The 26,643-nt window shown below is 38.9% G+C and overlaps 1 protein-coding gene across 2 annotated transcripts in view; it reads left to right on the forward strand.

Moving 5' to 3' along the window:
* AMPH (amphiphysin) overlaps positions 1-26,643 on the forward strand; it is a 340,422-nt gene that overhangs the window by 103,955 nt on the left and 209,824 nt on the right. For both annotated transcript variants that reach the window (XM_006887583.1, XM_006887584.1), the window contains exon 2: positions 22,565-22,645. In XM_006887583.1, the coding sequence (XP_006887645.1) occupies positions 22,565-22,645 (81 nt within the window). The remainder of the gene's footprint in view (positions 1-22,564; positions 22,646-26,643) is intronic.

Below are 26,643 nucleotides of genomic sequence, written 5' to 3' on the forward strand. Positions count from 1 at the left end.
GTGCAATTGGCACAGGACAGAGCAGAGTTTAGGGCTGTTGTACATAGGGTCGCTATGAGTCGCAAGCGACTCGATGGCACATAACAACAACAGTTACAAGAAAGACAAAATAGAGTCAGTCCTGCCAACTCCCCAATTCAGGAGAAGGAAGAAAGCCAACTGAAAGGAGGCCGCTCTTCCTTCTGATGACTCATTTGTCCCTCCCAACCTGGTCAACTTCCTCACTGGCGTTTGCAGGCTGTAGGAACAAAGTGTGCCACCCCTTTAAAGTCTAACAAGAAGCAGGACTAAAGCAGTAAATTCTACTTGGAGGCCAGCCCCCAGCTGTTGTTTAGACCACATCCTCAGGTGCTCTCGTGGGAACATTTGCCATGACCTCTAGAGTATAAACTGTTGGTTGCATGTGTAGTCAAGCCCCTCTCTGCAGAGACAGCTATTTTGTTTCTATTTTTGCCAAGGTTTGTTGTTGTTGTGTGCTGTCAAGTTGGAACCGACCCATAGCTGACCCTTTGGTGGGTTTTCAGAGGCAGTTTATTGCATGGGAGCAGTTTGTGGATTGGAGCCACAAGCCTTCTCGATTGTAGTGCAGCTTCCAGCCACTAGGCCATCAGAGCTGCCCTGGGCAAGGGTAGAGGGACATTTTATCATTGAGCAGTTCTTCCATGTATATTATGTTACCTGAATGTAAGTTTCCAGTTGGAATCCTCATCCTACTCACCTTGTGGCAACTTGAGATCTCAGGACTGGTTCTGAGACCAGTTGCATGTGCCAACATTTCAGAAATTAAATTTATATTTAAACAAAACACAGCATGAAAACAGTATATGCAGTAATTATCTCATTATAAAGCAGGCTTGGAGAGAGCTGTTGTGCCAGAATGTGGTCAGCTATTTGTCAGAAAACACAGAGTGTTTTGTTATTATTGATTTCTAATTTGTTTCCTAGCACTATTGTAACAATTGAGTGGTTTAAAACAGCAGGGATTTATTCTCTCAGCATTCTTGTGACTAGAAGTTCAAAATCAGGGTGATGGCCAGTCCATTCTCTCTCTGAACTCTCCACTGGAGCATCCTTCTGTGTCTCTCCTAGCTTTTGGTGGCTCTTGGCACTCCTTGGCATTACTTCATTTGTAGATGCATCATTCTAATCTTTGCCTTCAATTACATATGGCTTTTTCTCTATTCATGTTCAAGTCCAAGCCATGGTCTTTTAAATCACTTGCATAGGGTCGCTATGAGTCGGAAACGACTCAACGGCACATAACAACAACAACAACATGTATCTGAGAGTTGGACAGTGAATGAAGATAACAGAGAATTGATGCCTTTGAGTTCTGGTGCTGTAGGAAAGTACTTAATGTCCATGGAATCTCAAAAGAACAAACAGATATGCCTTGGAAAGTGCAACAAGGGTGCTCCTTAAAGGCAAGGATGGCCGAAATTCATCTCACATAGATTGGTAGGTCATGTTGTTAGGAGGGACTCAACACTATGCTTGGAAAAGGAGAGTCAGCGAAGGAGGGAAAGACCCTTAATGACATAGATTGACACAATCCATGGATTGTGACAATGGACAGAGATTTTGAAGATGGCACTGAATAAGGCAGGTTCAGATCCATTTTCCATAAGGTCACTCTAAGTTGTAATCAACTTGATGACAAGAACAGCCAGATATATCCAGTACTCTTTTCCAGCACCACAACTCAAAGCCATCAATTCTTCTTCTATCATCCTTAGTCACTGACCTGCTCTTTGGTGCATAGAAAGTAATTACAATGACCATGACCTGGATCAAGCACACCTTAGTTTCTATACTGACAGCAATGCTCTTCAGTACTCTGGGCAGGTCCCTGACAGCAGATCATCCTTGTGTAACTTGTCTTTTGTTTTTCTGACTGCTGGTACCAAGAGTGACTGCTAAGAGAACAAACAGATCTGTCCTGGAGAGGGTGAAACCAGGCTGTTCCTTGAAAGTGAGGATTTTGAAATTCCATCTTATATACTTTGGACATGTTGTCAGAAGAGAACAGAGGACCAGTCATTGGAGGAGGCTATCATGCTTGGAAAGGTGGAGGGACAGGGTAAGAGAGAAGAAACTGGAAGAGATAGATTGACTCAGTGACTGGGGAAATAAAGGTAGGTATGCCAGATATAGTGAAATTGGCTCAAATTAGAGCAGGGTTCAGAGCTCTTGTAAGATAGGGTTGCTACCAGTTGCCAGTAACTGAATAGCACGTAACAAGAAGAAACTTCCTCTACATATATGGCTTTCTTTTTCTATTCAGATTCTCTTCTTCCAAATAAATAGATTTTTTAAAAAATTTTTTTACATTTATTTATCTTTAGGGAGCTCTGGTGACACAATCCATGGAGAGTTTGAATCTACCAGCTACTCTGAAGGAGAAAGATGGGCAATTTAGTCTTTGAAAACCCACTAGAGGGGTCAACGATGTGTCGATTCTGACTGAATGACAGTGAGGTTGTTTTAGTTAATGATTTGGTTCAGGGAGTACCCCAGCTCAGCATGACCTTCTGCAAAGACCCTTTTTCCAAATTAAGTCATGTTCACAGATTCCAGATGGACTCAGTTTTTTCAAGTCACTGGACATAGAATTCTTCTGGTCGGGAGCCAGCTCTTATTGCCACTGCTTACCTTTATTATCCTCAGAACTTACTAGAGGTAATGGGCAGGGATTTTGAATGAAACTCCCACTTTAGATGTAAACTGTCTCATCTATAGTTTTTTAATTGAAACATTTGACTCATTGTTTCCAAAGAACTGGTGTGAAATGTGCCATCCTATGATTTATTGATTTATTATTTTTCAAAATTTGTTTTGGCCAATTTGAGTCCTTATATTTTCATATGTATGTTACAATTCATTTTTAAAATTTTAACAGAGTTTGCTGGGCCTTGACTTCTCAATGAGGAAAAGAAAGACCTTAACAATGTGAATGAAGCTACTTATGCAAACTATGATAAATATCCCAAAATCTTGAAAATGGAAAAGTTCTGCTGTTTGCGATGCCTTGGATTTAAGGCTGAAAATATCCTACTAAACACTTTTTAATAATTATCGCCTGCCAAATTCAAAGCTTATTGTGTTCCTGAAAAATGTCATAGTTAGCAAAACCTCATTGTTGTGGGATTAGTGTAGTTAGACCTGCTAACCATGCAAATTGTTTCTGGTGGAGTGAATTGTATTCGTTTGTGTCTATAAATTTCTACTCAGTGACAAGACAGTGGTATTTTTACTTTATTTTTTTAAAGAAGAGTGCTAGGCTGTTTTAATTTATTGTTTCTTACAGTTGAGGCCAAAGGTAGTGGAAAATTTTGAGCGAGGAATTTTGAGACCCACATTCTATATTCCAGGATGCCCTATGGGGAAGGTTAAGGGAAACCAGCCAAGGATGCTTAGAAGCTTTCAGCCTTGCTCTGTGGACAGAGGAGGAGCTCTTATCGGAGAGGGAGGAGATGTGAGGGATTGAGAGACTTCTTGAGAGGGGCTGGAGACTTCAGAGGGAGGTGGGAAGGAACAAGTGCCCACCCTCCTTCCTGACAGCCCTTCTCTCCCCTTTGGATCTTCCTATTGACTGACACCATCATGAGCCAAGGGCCCAGGAGTGACCTTTCTGGATCCTCTTGGAGGGTAGAGAAGGCTAGAGTATTGAACGGGAGGTGGGTGGGAGTGTACAAAGGAAAAACATGCACTCCAGGAGGTCTGTGAGTATTTACAGATGGTCTGGCATGCTGTCAGAAGCCTCTATTCACTTGTAAGTCTGCAAATATTTTATGAGTTATCTTTCAGGTTTTCCAGAATTCTTTGTAGTTTTTCTGTCCTGTAGAAATTCTTATCTACCAAGCTCTACTTCTTAGAACACCCCCCTAAAATATTCCTCACTGACAAACAAGAAGGCTTGGAGATTTAGCTCAAACAAGCATACAGTTAGTGCAATATTTCTTTCAAGTCCTTGTACTTTTTTAAATTTCATGCAAGTTTGCATTTACTTTATCAAAATATCCATGTTTTAGAAACCTAAATCAAGTCTGAAGAATGAGCCTCCTGTAGAACTGTGCTTTATTGCTTTTAATCTTTAGGAACTCATTTCATGCTTTCCAAACTTAAAGAATAGCTTCATAAAGAATACAAACCAAGGCATAAATAAAAATGCAGAAATAGGCACAAACATGATAGTGCTGTGAAATTCACGATTCATTCATGTCGATTGTGTTTTCTATGATGGAGAATTGTTTTAAACTTAGTTTCTTGAGTGGAAGAATGCTTGCCCAGAGACACTTTCACAAGCCAGAAGGAACGACTCTCTTCTTGCCCAGGTCTGTTGGATGCTTTAGGTTGACCCGTCTGTCCATGTACTGAAGGATAATTGTGATGACGCTTCATTCTGCCTGGAGCACAGATCTTAAAACACAACAAGAAGAATATGTGCAGTGGAAAATACCATGGATAAGAGCATTTCAAAAGGGAGGAGGACTTGGTGTTCAATTTGTTAACAGTCTCCTTTTACTTTTTTTTACTTCCATTCAAACCTGAAAATGTGTATAAAAATTACTGTTAAGCAGGTTATTACTTTGGGGCCAATAAAAGTTAAAAAGAGAAACTCAGTGAAATCACTTTTGGGATTGCACATCCCATGGGCTCTGTCTGAACTCCAAAGTAATTGTGAACCCTGGCATCTGTCTGGGGTGTGTTGACTTTGAAGGGTCATTGAATTTTAGTGGTATCCAAGCTGAGATGGTTCTTTATGTATATAGTGGACTTTTCTTTTTACTTCATTCAAAAATGTTTTTGAAGCAAGAAGAAACAAACTAGCAAAACAAGGAAGAAAGTTTCCTCGAGAGAGTTCGTAGTCTTCAGGGTGTCAAGGCAGGACTTCAACGGGACATTGACATGGGGTTTCTAATCACACGGTCCTTCCTATCAGAAAAATGCTGTAGTTCTAGACAGCTTTCAGTCTTGAAAATAAAACCTGAACAGGGAAATGCATGCTGTTCTTAGTATTTAACCAGATTTCTCCTTGGGCCCCACATCCAAAGTTTCCTGATTCAGCAGGAGCATCAATAGGTAACAAAATGGCAAAGTGATGGCAAAGTTTTGATCTTCATATTTTAAAAAGGTTACATGGAAGGATTCGATTTCCTGCTGCTCTAAAAGTCTCTTAGGACACTTCAGGGAAAATTAGAGGAGTCACCAGTAATGATGAGTTCAAGGAACCTGGAAGGCTGTTTTAGATTTTCTTGGTTACACTGACATGTTGTTGGCACATTTGTGCATTGTAGGCTTAGAAACCAAGAACTACTCAGTAGACATGTATTGATCTATTGAAAGAGAACTGCTAGGAAATGGCATTATAAATAGAAGCTGTTTCAGTGTCTCATAAGCCTGAAAAGATTTCTCGGTGTGGTAGAGGGTTGAAGTTATGACCTTGGGCTTGATTTTCTATAGTGTCTCTCATCTGTTGAGTGAGGAGGCAAGAGTATAAAATCTCAGCTGCTTTACTTTTTTTCCTTATTAGCTCTTTCATTTTAAGATGAAGATACTAAATCAAAGAAAAGTGAAACAGGAATAAATCCTTACTAAGCACTGTTGAAGGAGCTTTAGGGTCATAGGGCATTGCCTGTTGTGTTGCTAACTGAAAGGTCAACTGTTCAAATCCACGAGCTGCCCCAGAGGAGAAAGATGAGCAAGCTCTTCTGGTAAAGATGGAGGGTCGCTATGGGTTGGTGTCAACTTGATATTAGTGGATTTTAAGCACCATTTGGATCTCTGGGTAGTACAAATACACTCAATTGCTCGCTGAAAGGTTAGACAATTAAGCCCACCCAGAAGAGATTTAGACGAAAGGCCTGGTGACCTATTTCAGACTATTCCATCTATTGAACACTCTGTGAATCACAGTCTACTTTGACACATCTCAGGATGCCATAAAGCACAATTGATTCAGTGGCAATTGTGGTAAACACACAGGCACACACACCCACATGTCAACATCAAGGACTGGCTAAGACACTTTGCTTTTGTTCTTATATAACCTTCCCAGTACCTTTGGAAATAGTTCATTGCCCTATTTTGAACTCAGAAAGGTTTAGAACTTTTTTGAGATTATCCAGCGTATAGGTGATGGAGCTAAGTCCATGTTTGTTTGAAGTTAGCACAGCTTTGTTGCTGTTATGCTCATGATGTTTTTTAGGACCCAGAGCAGTAACTTTTCATGTGATGAAAGTTTGAATCTACTTCTAATAAACCTGTTCACTGTGGGTGACCCTTCTGGTATTTGAAATGTTGTGTGCCATGGAATGGAAGCCAACCCATAGCTGGCCTTCCAGTGGGTTTTTAGAGACAGTAAATTCTATGGGAAGAGATTGCCCATCTTTCTCCCTTGGAGCAAGGGGTGGATTTGAACACTTAACTTTGCATTGACAGCAAAATTCCTTAACACTAAGTCACGTTAGCTTCTTGGGTGGCATAAGTCCCAGTGTCACAGCAACACTCAAGCCACCCACCGTAAAATGGCAAACTGGCAGGAGAGTGCTGTCTCCTAATCAGAGACACATCTTGAATTGGTAAGAAGCAGCCTTGCAATCCCTAAGTCAAGAGGTTGTAACCCATCAGCTGCTCTGCGGGAGAATGGGTACTTACTTTCCTCCTGTGCGAGTAACTGCCTCTGGAAATCTGCGGGATGGTCAGCTATGAGTTTGCACCAGTTAAACACCACTGAGTTTGAGTTTTTATATCATATTAAGCATATAATTTCAGAACATTTGTGGGCTTCTATTTAATAAAATATGGATCAAGCAAAGATTATGTTAGCGTTCATGAAAATGTTACCTCATCAGTGGGAGTGGAATATGGAATAGGGGGAGGAAGTCTTAATTATGGTGAGAAATCTACCAGTGTTGGATTTCTTTCTTGCGTTCTCTGTTGGGGTGAGACACTCTAGTTTGAATCTGTAACATGCATGCTGGCTGGGGTCAATTCTTAAACTTCCCTGTTTCTTAGAGGGGTGTGTGTGTGTGTGTGTGTGTGTGTGTGTGTGTGTGTGTAAATCTGTAAGGCATTTTGAACTGTGCCTGCTATACTTTTCATTCCATGATGGTACTAATAAGTCAGAGATAGTTTTCTTGTCTGTGTCTTTTGGTGTCACACTCTTCAGTAATATTGTGCTGATCACTCTTGTATCTGTCTTTCCCTTCACTCAACAAAAGCATGTTTCTCTTATCTAGTTGGGAAGTCCTGGTGACTCATTAGGTGATAAGTTGGGTTGCTAACCAGAAGGTTGACGGTTTGAATCCACCAGCCACTCAATGGGAGAAAAGTGGTCACTCTGTTCTGTAAAGCTGTAGAGCATTGGAAAGCCAGAGGAGGGTCATAGTGAGTTGGAATCCGCTTGACAGCAGTGAGGTTATTTTATTACCTAGTTATGAGTTTTCTTCTCTCCTTTTCCCCTCCCATCATTGGTAGGGAAATACCAAGAGGTTTCTAGGCGTGAACATTTCCTTAGCTTTTTATAATGGCTCAACTCATAGAATAGTTATGCTTTTTGACTGATTTATTTCACTCACCATAATGTCCTCCAGATTCCTCCACGTTATGTGGTGATTTTCAAATTAATTATTCTTTAATGTAGCATTTATGTTTGTGTGTATCATAATTATTAGTTTATTAATCTGTGTATGGACACTTGCTTAAGTCATTTTCATCTCTTAAAGTGTACATAATGCTTCAGTGAACATGAGTGTTCATATTGCAGCTCTTATTTACGTAGCAGTGGGCTTGCTGGATCAAATAGTTTTCTGTTTCCAACTTATTAAGGAAGTACCAAATTCCCTTCCTTGGTTGTTGCTCCATTTTTCAGTCTCATCAGCATTGCATGAAAATTCCAGTTTCTTCACACCTTGCCAGCATTTGTTGTTTTATGACTGATTTAACTTTGCTACCATTGTTGGGATGAGGTAATAATTTCATTTGTTAAGTTTGATTGTCTCTCTAGTTGTAAGAAGCTGTGCTTTGCAATCTCAAAGGCACATGGTTCAAGTTCACCTCAGGAGGATAGGCGGTCTCCTCCTGTATGATTAAAACTGCTGAAAATCCGCTGGAGGGTCAACCTATGGGTCTTGTCCTACATGATGGCATACAGCAACAACAACAAGAAACAACAGTTTATCATTACCTTCTTTATGTTTGTATTGACCATCTGATGGCATTTTTGAAGAGCCCTTTTCATGTCCTTTGCCCATGTTTTAATTGGATTGTTTGTCTTTTGTTGAGGGGTTGCTGTTTTCTGTAACCTTTAGAGGTTTAACCCTTTGTCAGATATGTCAAAGTAAAAAGTCAAGCAACTCTTTGCTGTGTGCTGGGAACCAACTCAGCTGTCATTTCAGTGAGTTTCCAAAGGCTGTAAATCATACAGGAGGGGATTTCCTCTCTTTGTCCATTGAGGTGGATTCAAACTGCCTGCTTTCGGATTGGCAGCACAAGTTGTTACCAATTAGGTCATCAGACTTTGTTGGTTATAGAGCTGTCAAATATTTTTTCCAAGTTTCTACATGCTTTTTTCAATTTTTAAAGGAAATCATTGGATGATGCATGTAAGAGTTAAAATTTTACAATATTCTTATAATCTGCCGTTACTATTTTTGCTTACGTTTGATACTCTCTTAATGGCCATTAAGTTAAGACCTCTAGTTTGCTCCTATTTTGTCTTTGATTATCTTTGCAATTTTATTGTTGTTGTGCACCGCAGAGTCTGAACCGACCCATAGCTGACCCTCTGGAGGGTTTTCAGAGACAGTTAATCACACAGGAGGAGATTGACTTCCTTCTCCTGCAGAGCAGCTGGTGGATTGAAGTGTAGCTTCTTGCCACTTAGGCCACCTGAGCTCCTGTTTGTAATTTTAGGTTTTACATTTTGGCCTTTGATCCATCTTGAATTAGTTTTTGCATGTGGTATGAGGGAGGATCTTGTTTCATTTTTCTGCCAATGAGTATTAACACTGTTTGGAGGCAGCTCGGGTGGCCTAGTGGCAAGAAGCTGCAGTGCAATTTCAAAAGACACTGGTTTGAAGCCACCAGCTGCTCCGTGGGACAAGGAAGTGCAGTCTCCTCCACATGCTTAATTGCCTCTGAAAATGCTCCAGGGGGTCAGCAATGGGTTGGTTCTGACTCTACTTACACAGCATCAGCGACATCATTTGTTCACACCTCATCTCAACTCATTGCTGTAGAATGGGAACCAATTTAGCTGAGCCTCCAGCTGATTTACAGAAGCTTTAAACAAGGAGAGGAGATTGCTCTTCTTGCTCACACAGACCAACTGGTAGATTTAAACTAGTAGAAAGGCATGCCTTTGGGTGAGTGGCATAATGCCCTGTGGACAACAGCACCAGTATGTCCTGTATTTGTGAAACTGTCTTTCCCCAGCTTTATAGATTTCAGATCTTTGTTAAAGGTCAGCTTTCCAGAGGTGGATAGCTTTACTTTTGGGTTCTCAAGTCTGTTCTATAAGTCTGTGTGTAACAAGTGGTTTTGAGTACTGTGATTGTATAATAGGTTATGAAATTGGGACATGTGAGACCTTCTGCTTTCTTCGCATTCTTTAGTAGTGATTTTCTTATCTGAGGAAATGAAGAAATTTTGGAATAATTAAGCTGGAACATTTTCACATGAGCAGGAAAAGCCAAGAATATGTTGTTTGTTTATTCTCTGGCATGTATACCACTTTCCATCATGGCTTTATGCAGGAGTAAAATCTGGCCACAGACATTGTACAGCTCCCAACTGTAATTCTGGGTCAGAATTTGTGGGCTTTTTTTTAACCTGAATCAACATCTTTCTTGATATTTGTGTTCTTCAAATCATGGAGCTCATCTTCTGTTTGTAGAGTGGGTAACTGAGCTCATAGAGTCTACATGGAGAGTCTATTAGAGTGACTCATCAACAGAACTCTTCTGAGTTGCCTGACATAGAGCATCTGGTTTCTGTGCCATCTGTGTCAATGGCAGCCCTGCTACCAAGTAGTTAGGTATCTCTTGGCAGATATGAATTGACTTTCAAAGATCTTGCCAATGGTAAATAGAAAATTGTCTTCCTCTAGCTAAGGAGTATGAGGCTTAATTTGAATGAACATATGTTTGTTGGAGAATCATTGTACTTAGAAGAATTGATGCTTTTGAGTTGTGGTGCTTGCTGGAGAAGAGTCTTGAACATACCATGGACTACCAAGAAAACATAGGTCTGTCTTGGAGATGGTGAAATCAGGTTTCTCCTTTTGGAGGCTAGGATTCTGAATCTCTGTGTCATATACTTTGGGCACATGGCCAAGAGAGACCAGTCCTTGAAGAACATCATGTTTGGAAGGGTGGAGGAACAGTGCAGGAAAAGAAGACCCTGGATAAGATGGATTGACACAGTAACTGGGTTAAAGGAGGTAGGAATGTCAGAGTCAGTGAGACTGACTCAGGATAGGGCAGGCTTCAGAGCTATTGTAAATAGAGTTGCTACAAGTTGCAGGCAACTCAATGACACACAACAACAACAACAATCTCCTATGAAATACTAGAATGAGACAGCTATTCATAGAAACACTGGAGAAAAACGTTGAGGTCCTGCCCTCTCAAAGTTTCAAGGTATGATACGCAGACTCAGCAGGCTTCTACTTGAGAGAATTTGATGTAAATATTATTCTTTGGTTGCACTTTGGAAGTGCTAGGTTTCAGGGAAAAGTCATTCTGAGACAAGGTGACCCAGCTCAGTAGGAAAGAGCAGGCACTAGACATTTCTGGATGAGAAGGAAGCACCAGACACCTGAATCCAAAATCCATTTGACTTTGCTACATCTTCCTCAAATTATCTTTGATAGAAATACATGCTTTTAAAAGCCATATGACTGTGTATCTTTAGCTGTAAAGACAGGGAAGGATGGAAGAGAGCAAAATTCTTGAATACCATGCCTTACAAGGTAATGAATGATTGAAAATCAACGTCATCAGGCCCTTACTGTATAAAAATTCAGAGGGTCTTCTTACTGACCTACTCATATCTGCAACTTTACCCCCCTAATGTACATTATTCTCAAACATTGTCTTTCTGATATCAGCAAAGGTAGCAAAGAAGACCTAGAACATCTCTCTTATTCATGTTTCTTACCTCTCCAGAAGGTTTTCCCCATAGTGACAAGAAGACTCATGCCAGCCTTTGATGAAATTTTGATAAAGCTATGGCTAGTGCATGCTGAAATTGTCTAGAGCAAAAAGTTGGAGACATTAATGGTACAAAAATAAATTCCATAGAAGAGAAACTGGATGACAAAATGCAGGTGAACCACATCCAAAGGGAATTTTCTACTACTTAAACTTATTTCTCTCAAATAATGACAAATTCAAGTCACTTCTTGACATCCCAAAACATGTACAGGAAAAGGTCAAACAACCAGAACTGTGCAATTTAGGAAACACTGAAGTGCATGCCTATAGTACACTTCAAAGCCCTTCAACTGATAGCCTTCCTTCAGCCCCAGGTCGTAGTGGGGATGTGTACTGTTGATGAATTCTAACAGAATTAGAGGATAAACAGGCAGTTCTGGGAACAGATAAATGATTAAGCCACCTCAGGATGGTAAGGGTGGAAGACCATCCGTGATGCCCTATCCATAAAACCTTGATCTTCCCTTGTGGTTTCTCCATGGATTCAGTAGATGATGTATAATGAAGATTAGGAGCTTTTCATTTTTTGTGACAACAAGAAGTGTGATGAGCAGTGTGCTTCCTTGTTTAGAGAAATTACATGATAGGATCTGGCTTAAAGAAGCAGGATCACACAGAGTTGTCTAGTCAGCCTTTCCCCTGCATGCATCCTTTTAAGGCATCCAGGTAGTCAGTCTTGCTATGCACTTTCAAACCATCCCTCTTATCTCAACATCAAGCTATCTTTAAAAACATTTCTCTAACACTTTCATCTGATCTTTATTTTAAATTAGTTTTTAGTCCCTATCATTTCCTCTTACCAAATTCCAACCTTCTGATCTCAGGACTACTTTTCCTTTTGGAGAGACACATCACTGTACTACACTGACCTTGCTTTGACCATTGTATCTTAGTATCATCTGTCATCATGTTTAGAATGGATGATAGTATTTTCTTTAATTTTAGAATGTCAGTTATTCTTTTCAAATCTACCTGTAGAGTATCCAGTTTCTAATTTAAAGGAAATACTGAGAGTCAAGTACTGTAGTTTGTACTACTGATGGAAGTTCAACTTTAAGAAAATGAAGATTCTCACCACTGGGCCAATTGGCAGCAGCATAATAGATGGAGAAGAAATTAAGATTGTTAACAATTTTAGTTTACACTTTCTCATGTCTACAGTCAAAACTCTTGGCACCAGCAGTCAGGAAAGCAAAAGATGAATTGCATTAGGAAAATCTGCTGTCAGGGACCTCTCCAGAGTACAGAAGAGCAATGATGTCAGTAGAGAGACTAAGGTGCACCTGATCCAGGCAATGGTCTTTGTAAATACTTGCTATGCATCAGAGAGCAGGACAGTGATTAAAGTTGACAGAAAAAGAATTGATGTCTTTGAGTTGTGGTGCTAGAGAAAAGTATTGAACATAAAATGGAGTGCCAAAAGAACTAACAGGTCTGTCATAGAGAGAGTAAAACCAAGCTGCTCCTTGGAGGCAAGGATTCCAAGTCTCTGTCTCACATACTTTGAGCATGTAGCCAGGAGGAACCAGTCTTTGGAGAGGGACATCATGTTTGTTAGGGTGGAGGGACAGTGTTGAAGAGGAAGAGCCTAGATTAATAGATTGACATAATAAGTGGGCTCATGAGGGTAAATGAGTCAGAAACAGATTGGCTCAGGATATAGCAGGGCTCAGAACTATTGTGTATAGGGTTGCTATGAGTTGTAGTTGACTTGACAGCATCTGTCACCCCAACAACTATCTTAATCAGCTCAACTCAATTAATTACCATGGAGCTGGAACTGATTATTAGCTGACCCTCTGGCAAATATTCTGAGGCTGTAAATTGTCTGAAAGGAGATTGCCCATATTTCTTCTAAGGAGAGGCTGGTGGATTCGAACCACTGGAGAGGTGCCATCTTTGGGTTAGCAGAGCTACTCCCTATGGACTATGCCACCAGAGCTATTTACTACCATAGTGATCAGTATTTAATTTGCACTGGTCTATGAGGACTTGAAACTTAGTCAGAAGTTTTACTTCAGTTTCCTAGAGCGTGAGAAAACTGTCCAAATAAAAGAATACTAAATATTCAAGAGTTCTAGTAGCCTAGTGGGTAAGGAGTGCATGCCAATCCAAAGGCAAGCAGTTTGGCTCCACCAGCTTCTCTGTGGAAGTAAGATGAGTAGTCTCCTCCAGTGTGATTTACAGCCTCTAAAAAACATGCAAGAGGATCAGCTGTGAGACATTTCCGGCTCCATGGTAATGAGTGAGTAAGTGAAACATCTGGGAATTATTCTTGTGTGATTTATATGTGACTATTTGCTTTAGAAACGATTGTGAGGCATTGGTGTAGCTCTTATGATCCAAGTAGAAAAACTACTTTAGGAGACTCCAGAGGGGGATTTATTACAAATTACCATAGCTTTATGTTTTTCTTCCTATTGTCTTTATGTTTCTGTCATGGTGTCTTTTTTTTTCCTCATAATGATTTTTAATAAAAAGGGCAGATAAAAGGACATTAGACACTATACTAGTTATCTTTTGCTGTGCAGTGAACCCAGACCTTAGTATTTTAAAGCAACAAATATGTATTATTTCCTGAATTCTGTAGTCCAGGATTTCTGGTGGCAAGGTGTTAAATGAGAAGGATCCTCCAAATTCATTTAAGTGATTGTTAACAGAATCTAGTTCCTTGTGTCCGACATTCACACAAGGGTCTCAGCTCTACAGTGACTGTTAATTGGAGGCTGCTGTCAGTTCCTTGATGTACAGTGCTTCCCAGGGAAACTCACAACGTGGCAGCTGGCTACCTTCAGAGTGGACGAGGGTGAGAACAAGATGGACAGCACAGTCTTTTCTAATGGGATATTGAAAGTAACATCCCATCACTTTTGCCACATTATATTTATTAGATGCAAATCATTAGCTTCAGCCAACACATATGGAGCGAATTCCACAAGATGATTAACACTAACAGAAGGTTGGGGCCACTGAGATCCATTTTTACATCTTTATCAGAGGTTGTGCACTGAACTATTTGTTGTTGAGTTCTGTTGAGTCACAGTCAGCTCATAGCTCATAGCAACTCTAGGAACAAAAGATCTAATGTCTTTCTGTAGCTATCATTGTTTCTCCAAATTCATAGAGTTCCCAGAGGCATGTGGTTTAGGAAGTGGATGCCATTCATGTTTCCAAACCTGTTTTACAACTGGGAGTTTCACCAAGCACTGTCCACAATGGGAAATCATTATGGTATTTTATATCCCCATGCCACAAGGTTCAGCATCAGAGGAAACCCACGTTACTTCATACAGCACATTGACAAAGAGTGATGTGCAAAGTGAAAGAATGTTCCTCCAGATAGAACAGCACTAGTCTCATTTAGCAATGGTTAAGTGTTTTTGAGTATGGTGTATTTTAGCACTGTAATAGTCATTCTGAATTTAGACCTAAGCTTAAGAGCTTCTTAGTCTCACTGAATGGGATACAATTTGTTAAAGATATTCTTCCATTTAGAATATTATTCTGCATTTAGGAAACAACATCATCAGTGACAACAACAAAAATATTATTGTTTTAAAATAATGAAATATCAGATTAAATGACAGTTGAAATAAAAGTTGCTACGCCCTAAACTAAAATGCTTCAGAAACAGAGCTTTCTTCTTTTTGCCTCGAAGCAGAAGATGTATCATGTTGTCAAAACTGGAAGATCAATTATATGAACATGCAACTATCTTCTTTGCGCATCCATAGATCCAAGACTTTTAGGCTTAATTGATATTTTCAACATAGCCAGTGGAGAAAGGAGTGAGCTAGGTCACCTAAATTAGATACCCTCTGTCAATATTTGAAACATAAAACAAGGTCAAAGATGTTTTAAGTCCTATAAACTTGAGGTCTCAGTGTCTTTTGTACCTTAAAATATTTTCTGTTTATCAGGTTAATGCCATTATCTCCATCAGGGCAGCTGGAAAGAAAGAAAGAAGATACTTAAATGTGAACAACTACGCATTCAGGTGTTCTGTGTCAACTGGGATTTTGTTTACACCCAAAAGTCCTTTTTGAGTTGCTGGTTCTTGACTTTTGAGTTGCTGGTTCTTGACTTTCCAGTGTCACACCAAACCTTACTGTCTGCCTGAGATTTTTATTGTAACCTAGCCCTAGTCTCGACTGATGATTCAGTAGCTCTTTTACCTCACAAGAGAAATCCACTGAGCTCCCTTAAAATTTTTCTCTATCATAAGTATGGAATAAAACTCAAAACCAAAAAATGACCATGCTTACTTGTCTAAAATTAGAGTCTGGTGGAACCCCCAAGACTGTGGTCCTTAGTCACCCTTGGAGCTTGGAACTGAACTCACTTGTGACTCAGCTTTCAGCCAAGTAATAGACAGGCCTGTGGGGTGGGCATAGAGAGGTTCTCACTCCTGAGAACGGTCAATCATATAAGACCAGACAGGATATGCTCAGGGAGGAAGCTGAGAAGGCAAGAGGGATGGGATAGAAGAATGAGTGGAAGTAAGAATAACATGAATGAGGTGGAAGAGGGGCAGGACTTCTGTTATTCATAATGGGGACTGTAATTCATGATGTAAAAGAAAAATTATATGAATGATTTAATAGAAAGCTAATTTCTCTGTTACTCTGTTAGCTTCTCTCTCTCTCTCTCTCTCTGTCTCTCTCTCTCTCCCCTCCTCCCCGCCCCCTCTCATTTTTGGCATCAATAATCCTTACTCATGCTTCTGAGTATAGTTATACCTCTCCTTCTACTTATGCCTTAGACCCCACAATTCTCACATCTTTGGGAACTTCTCTTTTATGTTATTCTCTTTCTCACAGCTTCCATCTCTTCCTCACTGTTATCTGTTCACCCTGGCAAAAGCATGGTGAAGCTTCATTCCTTTTGGAAAATCCATTAACACTGCATGTCCCCTAAATCCCGAGGGCACTTTTAGGTGTGTTGGTCTTAAATGAATTCTTGAGGTTTTTTATCTGTCTCCCTCTTCTTTGGCTTGTATAAATTCATTCCTTGTTTCCCCTTTCAATCCCCATTCTTGTTTGGGGGATCCTCTTCCTCTGCTTGTTTTCAAATCTTGACTTGCTCTTGGCTCACCATTTTCCTCGCATCAGACGTTCTCTGCACTTTCTCATATGTTCCAATAGATTTACCTTGGTGACGCCAAGTCTGTTCCAACTCATAGACCTTCTGTTTCTGAGGCTGCAAGTAGTAATGGGAGGAGACTGTCCATCTTTTTTACATAGAGCAGCTTGTGGATTTGAACTTCAAGAGATGTACAGACTATGGGTTCACAGAAAAACTTGCTACAGAGATGGGACCTAGGCTTTGGGAGCTTTACTTTGTCATATTCTGATGACTTCTAGAGAGTATTTGTAGGTCAGAATGTTCTCTCTGAACTTCACATCCAGCTTTCTACAATATGGACATTTGCCTACCTTGATGGCTAATAGGTGTCTCAGACTTTGCATAACAGAAATGGTATTTTGTTGGATTGACCCTATCCTTTCTTCTCAGAAGAAACCCAATATCATCCTTGTCTCTTTTTGATTTCTCAAGTTTTTCATGTCACAACCCAGTCCCAACGTAAACTGAGCTTTCATGCTTGTTCCAACTCAGCAACCCTCCATCCGAATTCCAAGGCTGTAATCTATTCCAGGAGCAGACTTCTGTCCTCTGTGGAGAAGCTGAAGAAACCCTAGCTTTTGGTTAGTATCAGAGTTTAACTATATGACCTATAAGGGACTCCTAACATAACATGTTGCTATTTACTGTCAAGTTGCTTGTGACTCCTAGCAACCCTAGGTACAGCTCTGAACTCTGCTTTATCCTCAGCCAACGACATTGTCTCTGACACACCTACCCTCATTATCCCAGTTACTGAGTCAATCCATCTCATCAAGGGTCTTCCTCTCTTTCACTGTCCCTCCACCCTTTCAAGCATCATGTCCTTCTCCAAGGGCTAGTCCTTCCTTTCAACGTGCCCAAAGAATGTCAGATGGAACTTAAAAATCCTTGCAACCAATGAGCAGCACAGTTTCATCCTCTCCAGGACTAACGTGTTCTCTTAGCAGTCCATAGTATGTATAATACCCTTTTCCAGCACTATAATTCAAAAGCATCAATTCTTCTTCTATAATCTTTAGTCATTGTCTAAATCTCTGATACATAGCAAGTAATTGCAAAGACCATGGCTTGGATCAGGTGCACCTTAATCTCCAGACTGACATCATTGCTCTTCAGTATTCTAGAGAGGTATCTGACACCAGATTTTCCCAATGCAGTTCATCTTTTGTTTTCCTGGCTGCTAGTACCAAGAGTGTTGATTGTGAAGCCAAGCAAGCTGAAGCTGTTAACAATCTCAAACTCTTCACCATCTATCATGATGCTGCCAATTGGCCCAGTGGTGAGACCTGCAGTCCTTGACCTTCTACGGCAAATGCCTCAGATCTTCCTCAGTTTTCGCAAGCAAGATTGTGTCATCTGTATAATGCAGATTGTTGATGAGTGTTCCTCTAATCCTTATGCCACATTTCTCCTCATAGATCTCAGTGCACACAGATTAAAAAGGTATGGAAATAGGATGCATCCCTGCCATATACCGTTCCTGATTTTGAACCATGCAGTGTTTCCTGTTGCTCCGTTCTGATGATTGCCTCCTGGTCCAAGTATAGGTTTCACACAAAGACAACCAAGTATTCTGAGATTCTCATTCTTCTCAGAATTAACCACAGTTTGTTGTGATCAACACAGTCAAACACCTTTGCATAGTCAATGAAACACAGATAGATATTCCTTTAGTACTCTCTGCTTTCAGCCAAGATCCATGTAACATTGGCTATATATCCCTAGTGCCACATTCTCTTTTAAACCCAGCCAGCACATTTTGCAGTTCATTGTTGATGTGCTGTTCCAGTTGGTTTTGGATAATTTTGATCAGGACTTGTATATGATATTAATGATATTGTTTGATAATTTCCACACTCTGTTGGATCACTTTTTTTTATGTAACGGAAACAAATATGGATCTCTTCCAGTCCATTGGCCAGGTAGTTCCTGTTTGTAAAGGGAATCTCTAGTGAGAGCAATGTTGGGTTTGCATATATACTTTTTACTCTGTTGAGGAAATTCCCCTCTATTACTATTTTGTTGAGTGTTTTAATCAGGAAAGGTGTTGGATTTTGTAAAAGCACTTTTCTGCATCAATTGATAAGATTATGTAATTTTTGTTCTTTGCTTTGTTAATGTGATGAATTACACTGATTGTTTTTCTTACGTTGAACCATTCTTGCATACCTGTTATGAATCCCACTTGGTCATGTTCAATTTTTTTTTAAGTAATGTTGGATTTTATTCAGGATTTTTAAATTTATGTTCATGAGAGATATTGGCCAATAGTTTTCTGTTTTGGTGGTTTCTTTACCTGACTTTGCTATCAAGGATATGTTTGCTTCATATAATGAGTCTGGGAGAATTCCATGTTTTTCTATTCTCTAAAATACTTTATGTAGAATTGGTGACAGTTCTCATGTTTGATAAAATTCCAGGGCTTTCCCCCCCTCCCCCCCAGAAGTTGTTTTATTACCTGTTCAGTTTCTTCCTTTGTAATAGCTCTGTTCTGGTGTTCTATTTTGGTCCGTGCCAGTTTAGGTAGGTTGAGAGTTTATAAGTATTTGTTGTTTTCCTCTAGGTTTTCATATTTGTTTGAGTATAATTTTTCATAATATTCCATTGTAAACTTTTTAATTTTAGTTGGTTCTGTTGTGACATTGCCCCTTTTGTCTCTTATTTGGATTATTTGTGTCTTGTTTTTTTTGTTAGTTTTGCTAGTTTGTCAATTTTATTGGCCTTTTTGAAGAACCAGCTCCTGGTTTTGTTGATGATTTCATTTGTTTTTCTGTTTTCTATTTCATTTATTTCTGCACTAAGTTTTATCATTTCAGGTTTTTTAGAGAATGTCAGATTTTATTGTTGTTCTTTTTCAATTTGTTGGAGATGTTGGGTTAAAGAATCAATTATCATTTTCCCCCCTTTTAATGTGTTTGCGTATTTCTGTCAATAGACCTCTAATTAGTATTTTAGTTGTTTTCCAGAGGCTTTGGTAAGTTGTGTTTTCATTGTCATTTTTGCAAAAAACTTTTAAATTTCATTTTTAAAAATTTCTTCTATTACCCTCATGTTTGCATAAGATGGTGTTCAACTTACAAATGCATGTTTTTTCTTCTTTATCTTTTTGTTATTAATTTCTAATTTTGTAGCATTGTGGCCTGAAAAGATGCTTTGTATTATTTCTATGTTTTTAATTTATTGATGCTTACCTTGTGACCTAAAATGTCATCTGTTCTGGAGAATGTTGCTTGTACATTGGAGAAGAAGGTATACTCTGCTTTTTTGGGGGGTGCATTAGCCTGTATATATCAATGAATTCGAGTTGCTTTATTGTGTGGATAAATTCTTCAGCATCCTTATTTGGCTTATTTCTGGTAATTCTATCTTTTTTTGAGAGTGGTATATTGAAGTCTCCTAGTACTGTTGTGGTGTTGTCTATTTCTTTTTTCAATTTTGTTAATATTTGCCTCATGTATTTTCCATCTCTTTCATTTGGTACATAGATATTCACTGTTGTTATGTCCTCTTGTTCTCCTGATGTTTTAGTCATTATATAGTGACCTTCCTTGTCTTTTGTTTTGGTTTTTATGTTGAAATCTATTTTATTAGAGATTAATATCATTACACCTGCCTTTTTCTGGTTGCCATTTGCTTGGTATATTTTTTTCTACCATTTTCTTTTTAGTTTATCTTCATTTTTCAGGTGTATCTCTTGTGTACAGTATATTGATGGTTTTGGTGTTGTGTTTGGTTGTTTTTTTTTTCTTCAGTCCAATCTGCTATTCTTTTTCTCTTCAATGGTGCATTTAAAACATTCACATTCAATGTAATTATTGAGAGGCAAGGGTTTATTGCTATCATTTTGTTGAGTTCTTTTTTGGTGTTGCTAATGGTTACCTTGCTCCATCCTGCTTTCTATGGTACCTTTGTAAGAAGGAAGTCTCTCAGTGTTTCCTGCAATGCTGGTCTTGTTTTTTCAAACTCCCTCAGGTTCTGCTTTTCATCAAGTATCTTTTATTTTTTGTAAATTAATTTCAGTGAACATTTACAGAGATTTTGGATTTCCATTCATTAGGAAGTATCTTGATCTCTTCTTTATATTTGATGGACAGTTTTCATGGGTTCAGTATGCCTTTTCTAAATTTTAGTCACACGTATAAGTTGTTTGGTTTTATCTCATCTCACATGATTCTATGTTTTCTTCATCTACTTTCCATTTTTTGTTTGCTTTTTCTTCTAGGAAATTATCATTGAGGGTCTTGTCTTCTATCTCACTGACTCTATGTTCTGTTTCTTCTACCTTGTTCTTTTGCCCTGTGAACATGTTGAAAATTTCATACTTACTTGTTATTCAGGATTGCATTTTCATGCTTTTCTTTTATTTCTAGTATTGTGTTGTTTGTACCATCTCCTCCTTATGATGATTTTTAAAAAGTTTTTATACCTCTTTGCTTATGGGTTCAACTCTTTCTTGCATCATTTATAATTTCATAAATACAGTTCATGGAATTCCATACCAGTCTTATTTCTTCTGCCATCCTGTCTTTGTTCCATGACTTGATCTGTTCTTTAGAAGAAGGCTATTTGTTTCTTTTTTTTCTCCCCCATAATGTTTGAACCTGACTGTTGTTTCCTTGCCATTATGTGAGGTTCTTCTTGGTTCGTGTGAGGTAGCTTCTGTTCTGTCTGTATAGGTAGCTGTCAGTTCCTTATCTTTATAATAGTGGTGATAGAGCTGCAGATTTTAAGTGCTGGACTGAAACTGGCAGTGAGTTTCTTAACTGAGGTATTTTGCTTACTGTTAGATGATGGACAAAGCTACTGTCTATTCAGTGAGTAAGAGACATGTTATTCTAGTTTCTCCCCACTCTGTTTCCTAATGGAAACCTTTCTATCTGGTCATTTATAGAGAATAGGGAGAAGGGATATTTCCCGCTTTCCAGGTTTGGTGGTCTTGCTCTGTAGGTACATTGAAGCAGAAATTCAAAGTGGTGATAGTGGAGATGGTGCGTTCCTACGTGTTGGTGGTGGGATTCTGTGAGTCAGCATAGGTTCCATATCTGCAAGGCTTCCCCTGAATTCCCTGTGGGACAGTGGTGGGTAAAGCTCACTCCAGATACTCTATGTAGTATACACAGCAGGTAGCACTTCTTTTGTACACTCTATGGGTATTTCCACCATACATTGTCTGCTATTACTACAGTGAAAGGCAGTTAGCATCATGATGTAGATATGTTATATAAGTAAGGGAGTTCTGGCTCCTTCTTTTCCTTTAAGGACAAAGCATGGAACTATGCTGTCACCTAGTTATATTTATTTTTTTACATTTACATCTAAGAACAGATAGTTTCTCTTGCAATTTTTTTTTGCTGTACAATTCTGTAAACATGAAAAGCAAAGATTGTCTGTGCTCTGCTTGTATACTGTTGTTGTTGATTGCCTTCAAGTTGAGCATGACTTATAGCGACCCTAAGAACCTGAAGCTCTTCTGCAACTATTGACATTTATCAAAATTCATAGTTTCTGGAGACATGTTGTTTAGGAAGTGGATGCAACTCCTGTGTATTCTAATACTTCTTTGAGTGTTTAACCTTACCATAGTTGATTTGATTCCAACTGTAGCATCCCATTGGGCTTCCAAGGCTGGAAATCTTGATGAGTGGAGACTTTCTGTCTTCTTCCTGAATGGCTGTTGGATTTGAACTACTGGCTTTTCTGTTATCCATGCAACACATAACCAACTTTATCACTAGAGCCCCCTTTAAAAGGAAGTATCTGACATTGGTTAGGGAGAACATACTTGTGCCTGTATTTAGTAACTTTAGTATATCCCAAAGAGGTACATTAACATTTTAGTGAAATGAGTTTGATTTACTATTCTGCCAAAATAGAGTACCTATTATGTATCAAGTGTTGTGGTATAATGTGGATAAAGTATAATGTGAACAAAAATAAAAATAAGACATAGTTTCTGTCTTTAAGACTTCTATAGTGTAACAGAGGAGATATGTAAATAAATATATTGCAGTATGACACTTGATCAAGGTCACACAGCTGGTATAAGTAATATCCAGGCCTTTTCAACTCCAGTGCTGCCACTCCAGAATAAACCTAGCCATGCTCAGATAGAGCTTTCCTCAGGAGAGCAAAATAGGAACGTTTGCTCTTCCTACAACTGAAATGTACATCATCTTTTGACAACGTTAAATCAGACTATTTTTTTATCCTTCCCATACTAGGTCCTTCAGAAACTTGGGAAAGCTGATGAGACAAAAGATGAACAGTTTGAAGAGTATGTCCAGAACTTCAAACGGCAAGAGGTGAGTGTATTTATCTAGTTTTTGGAGTTTGGGTGGATTGGGTTGACTATGTTTGTGTTTTAATGTAGGACTGAAATCCATTAATAAAGAACAGATGGGTTGACATTAATTTGGGATAGCACTTACTCATCCTGTAGACTTTTTTGTGGAGGATGAGGGAAGAAGCAGGAGATGACACAGGGAAAGAATTTTGCATTTAGTATCTCAGGAGGTAGAGAAATACTTAATGGCTCTTCAAAATATATTGTTGATTTAAAGGTTGAATGGTGCTTTTAGTGATTTAAAAAAATAATAGAGAAGCAGTAATAAAATACTTCTGTCCAAATGATTTCAATTGTTAAATGCTTCCAGGCCACATGTTTTCTTCAGCAGTGACGTCTTCCAGAGGGAGACAATTCTTCACTCTCTCACTCACTTGTTCATTCACTGCACTTCAGCCAGTTCTGACTCCTGGTCACCCTCCATTGGGTTTCCAAAGCTGTGAATTATAATGAGAAGAGATGTCTAGCTTTCTTTTGCTTGGTAGATTAAAAACATTGGAGGCAGGTATATAGCCTTTGAATTAGCAGTACAACTCACTGCAAAGTACACCAGCAGTGTTTACAGATTCTTTCCTTGTTGTTGTTTTTGTTGTTGTTTTTGATTGCCTTCAAGTCGAGCATGACTCATAGCGACCCAATGAACAAAAGGCCTGAAGCCCCTCTACAGCTGTGAACATTTATCAAAGTTCATAGACTTTCCAGAGGCAGGTTGTCTAGGAAGTGGGTGTCACTCCTGTTTCCAAACCTGTCATAGTATGTTACTGTTTTTATGTGCCATTGAGTCACCTGCGATACATAGCGATCCTATGTATAGCAGCTCTGAACCCTTCCCTGTCGTGAGCCAGTCTCACCAACTCTGACACACCAACCCCCATTGCCCCAGTTACTGTATCAATCCATCTCATCTGGGGTGTCCCTCTCCTGTGCTGTCCATCCACCCTTCTGAGCATGATATCCTTCTCCAAGGATTGAACTCTCCTGGCCACATGCCCAAAGTAAGTGAGTTGGAGCTTCAAAATCCTAGCCTCCAAGGAAAGTCTTGGTTTCACCCTCTCCAAGACAGACCTATTTGCTTTCTTCACAGTCCATGGTATGTTCAAGACTCTTTTCCAACAACTAGAAGGCATCTATTCTTCTGTCATTCTTAGTCATTGTCCAACTCTCTGAAACATAATATGCAATTAATTGAGAAGACCATGGCCTCGATTAGGTGCACCTTTGTATCTGGACTGACATAGTTGCTCCTCAGCACTCTTGGAGAGGTCCATGACAGTAGATTTTCCCAATGCAATTTGTCTTTTGATTTCCTGACTACTAGTGTTAAGAGTGTTGATTTTGGATCTCAGTAAGCTGTAATTGTTAACAACCTCTGGAATAATCTTACTTGGTAGTTAATCTATCGTGCTTGGAAAGAGAGGAGAGGACAACAAAATGGATTGGCACAGTAACTGCAATAGTAAGGTTTTAGTCTGTCACCTAAGGATCACTGTGAGTTGGAGTCCACTCAACAGCACCAAACATGATCAACATATATGCAAAAAAAATGGAAAGACAACAACGGGCAAAACATTAATAAGCATTAAATGTTTATTTCTTTACTGCTGCTGTGTAACAACAGACTCCTGGCTGAAGAAACAAGCTATGTTTGAATTATCTGTTTCGGTGCTGAGATATTTGAGGAAGGTGGTGTAATGAACAAGAGTAAAAATGATAGAGAGGATCCCTAGAGACCACTTCCTTCTGTAGGTCTGTTGGATGCTGATCCTAAAGGTTGTCAGCATAGACATCCATGCCACATCTGGCTCCAAACCAGAGGCTATAACAGATTTGACAACCGAATCCATAAATACAGCTATTGTAGCGTCTCAATCAGAAGGTGAGGTTAACTTTTCCAGGGTCTTGGAACACAGGAGGAGTGTTGTGGTTTTTGTAAGGGTGGAATGTCTCATGAAAAACTTGCAACAGTTTTGGCCTCCACAGTTCCAGATGAGATCTTAAAGAAATTATAAAAACAAATGAAAAAAAATATAAGCAAGAAATGAAGAAGGGAAAACAAAATTATAAACCCCTATTGGCCACCCTGGGAAAAAAGCAAACCAAAAAATGACTGCCATTGAGTTGATACTGGACAGAGTAGAACCAAGGCTATGAATATTTACAGAAGCAGACAGCTTTATCTTTTTCCTTTGGTGTGGTTGATGGATTAATATGGAAAGATTTCTGGTTATCAGTTTAATGCCTTACCCACCCCACCACCAAGGCTCTTTGGATTAAGATAGACCACTTTTTTTATCATTATATGTATGTATGTATTTATTATAAAATTTTTATGTTAATTGTGATTTTTAAGAAAGTTTACAGAAAAGTTGGATTTTCACTCATTTATTATTGTACATTTTTGTTCCTCCCCTATCCCCCCAATTCATTTTTTAAAAAATTATACTAGCATATTTACAAAATTCAAATACATTGTTTATCAGACCAGATTCTTCCAATTTCCCTCATTGCAGCATTTGTTTTTGCTGTTCTGTTGAACTTTGCTTTTGTTGCTTGAGTGAGATGATATCTCATAGTTATTTTGCTTTGCGTCTCTTATGGAGGTAGGTATTTTGAACATTTCTTCATGTGTTTGCTATCTGAACATTTTCTTTGGTGAACTGTCTATTTTTATTTTGTGCCCATTTTGTAATTTGAATTGTTTACCTTTTTCTTGTTGGGGTGCTAAACTATTAATATACATTTTAGATAGGAGTCCTTTATCACGTATGTGATTTCTAAATACTTTATTTTTCTGAGACTCTTGTGTAAGATGGTATTGCCAAATGTTTGTTTCCAGCCAGTGGGTTTTCTTTTCACCTTTTTAGAAAAAGGTTTTGATGTGCACAGGGATTTAATCTTTAGAAGGTTCCATTAATCAGCGTTACCCTCTTTAGATTGTGCATTTTTGGCTGTATTTGGCAGTCCCTTTATACTGTAAACTAGGCCTTCTAAGCTTGATCTCAGTTTGTCTCTTATGAACTTTATCGTTTGAGGCTTTACTCCCAAAGGCCTCTGATCCACCTTGAGTTGAGTTTTTTTATATGGTATGAAATGTGGATCCTGTTTGAGCTTTCTGCATGTCGCAGTCCATTTTTGCCAGCACCATTTGTTGAAGAAGATAGACCACTTTTAATTTTATCTTACTGAGAGTAGATCAGTATATGACCAGTCATACATCAGCAATACTTGAAATAAAGAAGAGGAAACTTTTATTCTCTCTATAATGTCTCCATAGCTCTTCCTTCTATCTTTTAATACCATGACTCTTCCTGTAAAGATTTATAGCTTTGGAAACCCAGAAGAAACTCCATCTGAGTCAGAACCGACTTGATGGCAGAGGGTTGTTAAACCTTCAGCAACATTTCTGCCCCTTTGTCTTTTCTCATGCCCACAGCCAAGTAAGGGGCTCAACTTTGGGATAGTACAAACCAAGAAATAAAAGAAATACCTGGACCTTGAAATCCTCTCCAGTAGTGAGAATTCCAAGTCATTGTCTCCACTTTGAATAGTCCAAGTGGAAATTCTACATCCTATCCTGCACAAAAATTAATTTCTGCTAGTAGAGGGATCCTGATTAACTGCTTTTAGCTTTTTCTATCTGTGCTGAATCTAGTGCTTTCTGTATAAGTTTAGCAAGATACTTGTTAAATTTGAAGTTGAACTAGTAATAGAAATAAAAATTTTGAACTGATTTCTAAAGCATGTTTTTACTTCTGGAATAGAATGGAAAGGCTATTTATGTTGTATACATTTTTAAATAATTTTACACTTTTATATGCAACATAAAAAGCTGCTTTGAAGGAAATAGCAAAAAATAAAGCCCCAGGAATAGATGGTATACCATTTGAAGTATTTCAGATAACAGATGTTACCCTGGATGTGCTCACCAAGTTGTGCCAAGAAATCTGGAGAACAACC

This window comes from Elephantulus edwardii, unplaced genomic scaffold (genome assembly GCF_000299155.1).
Source record: "Elephantulus edwardii isolate Elephantulus edwardi_28Jun2011 unplaced genomic scaffold, EleEdw1.0 scaffold00059, whole genome shotgun sequence".
In the NCBI taxonomy this organism is placed as follows: domain Eukaryota; kingdom Metazoa; phylum Chordata; class Mammalia; order Macroscelidea; family Macroscelididae; genus Elephantulus; species Elephantulus edwardii.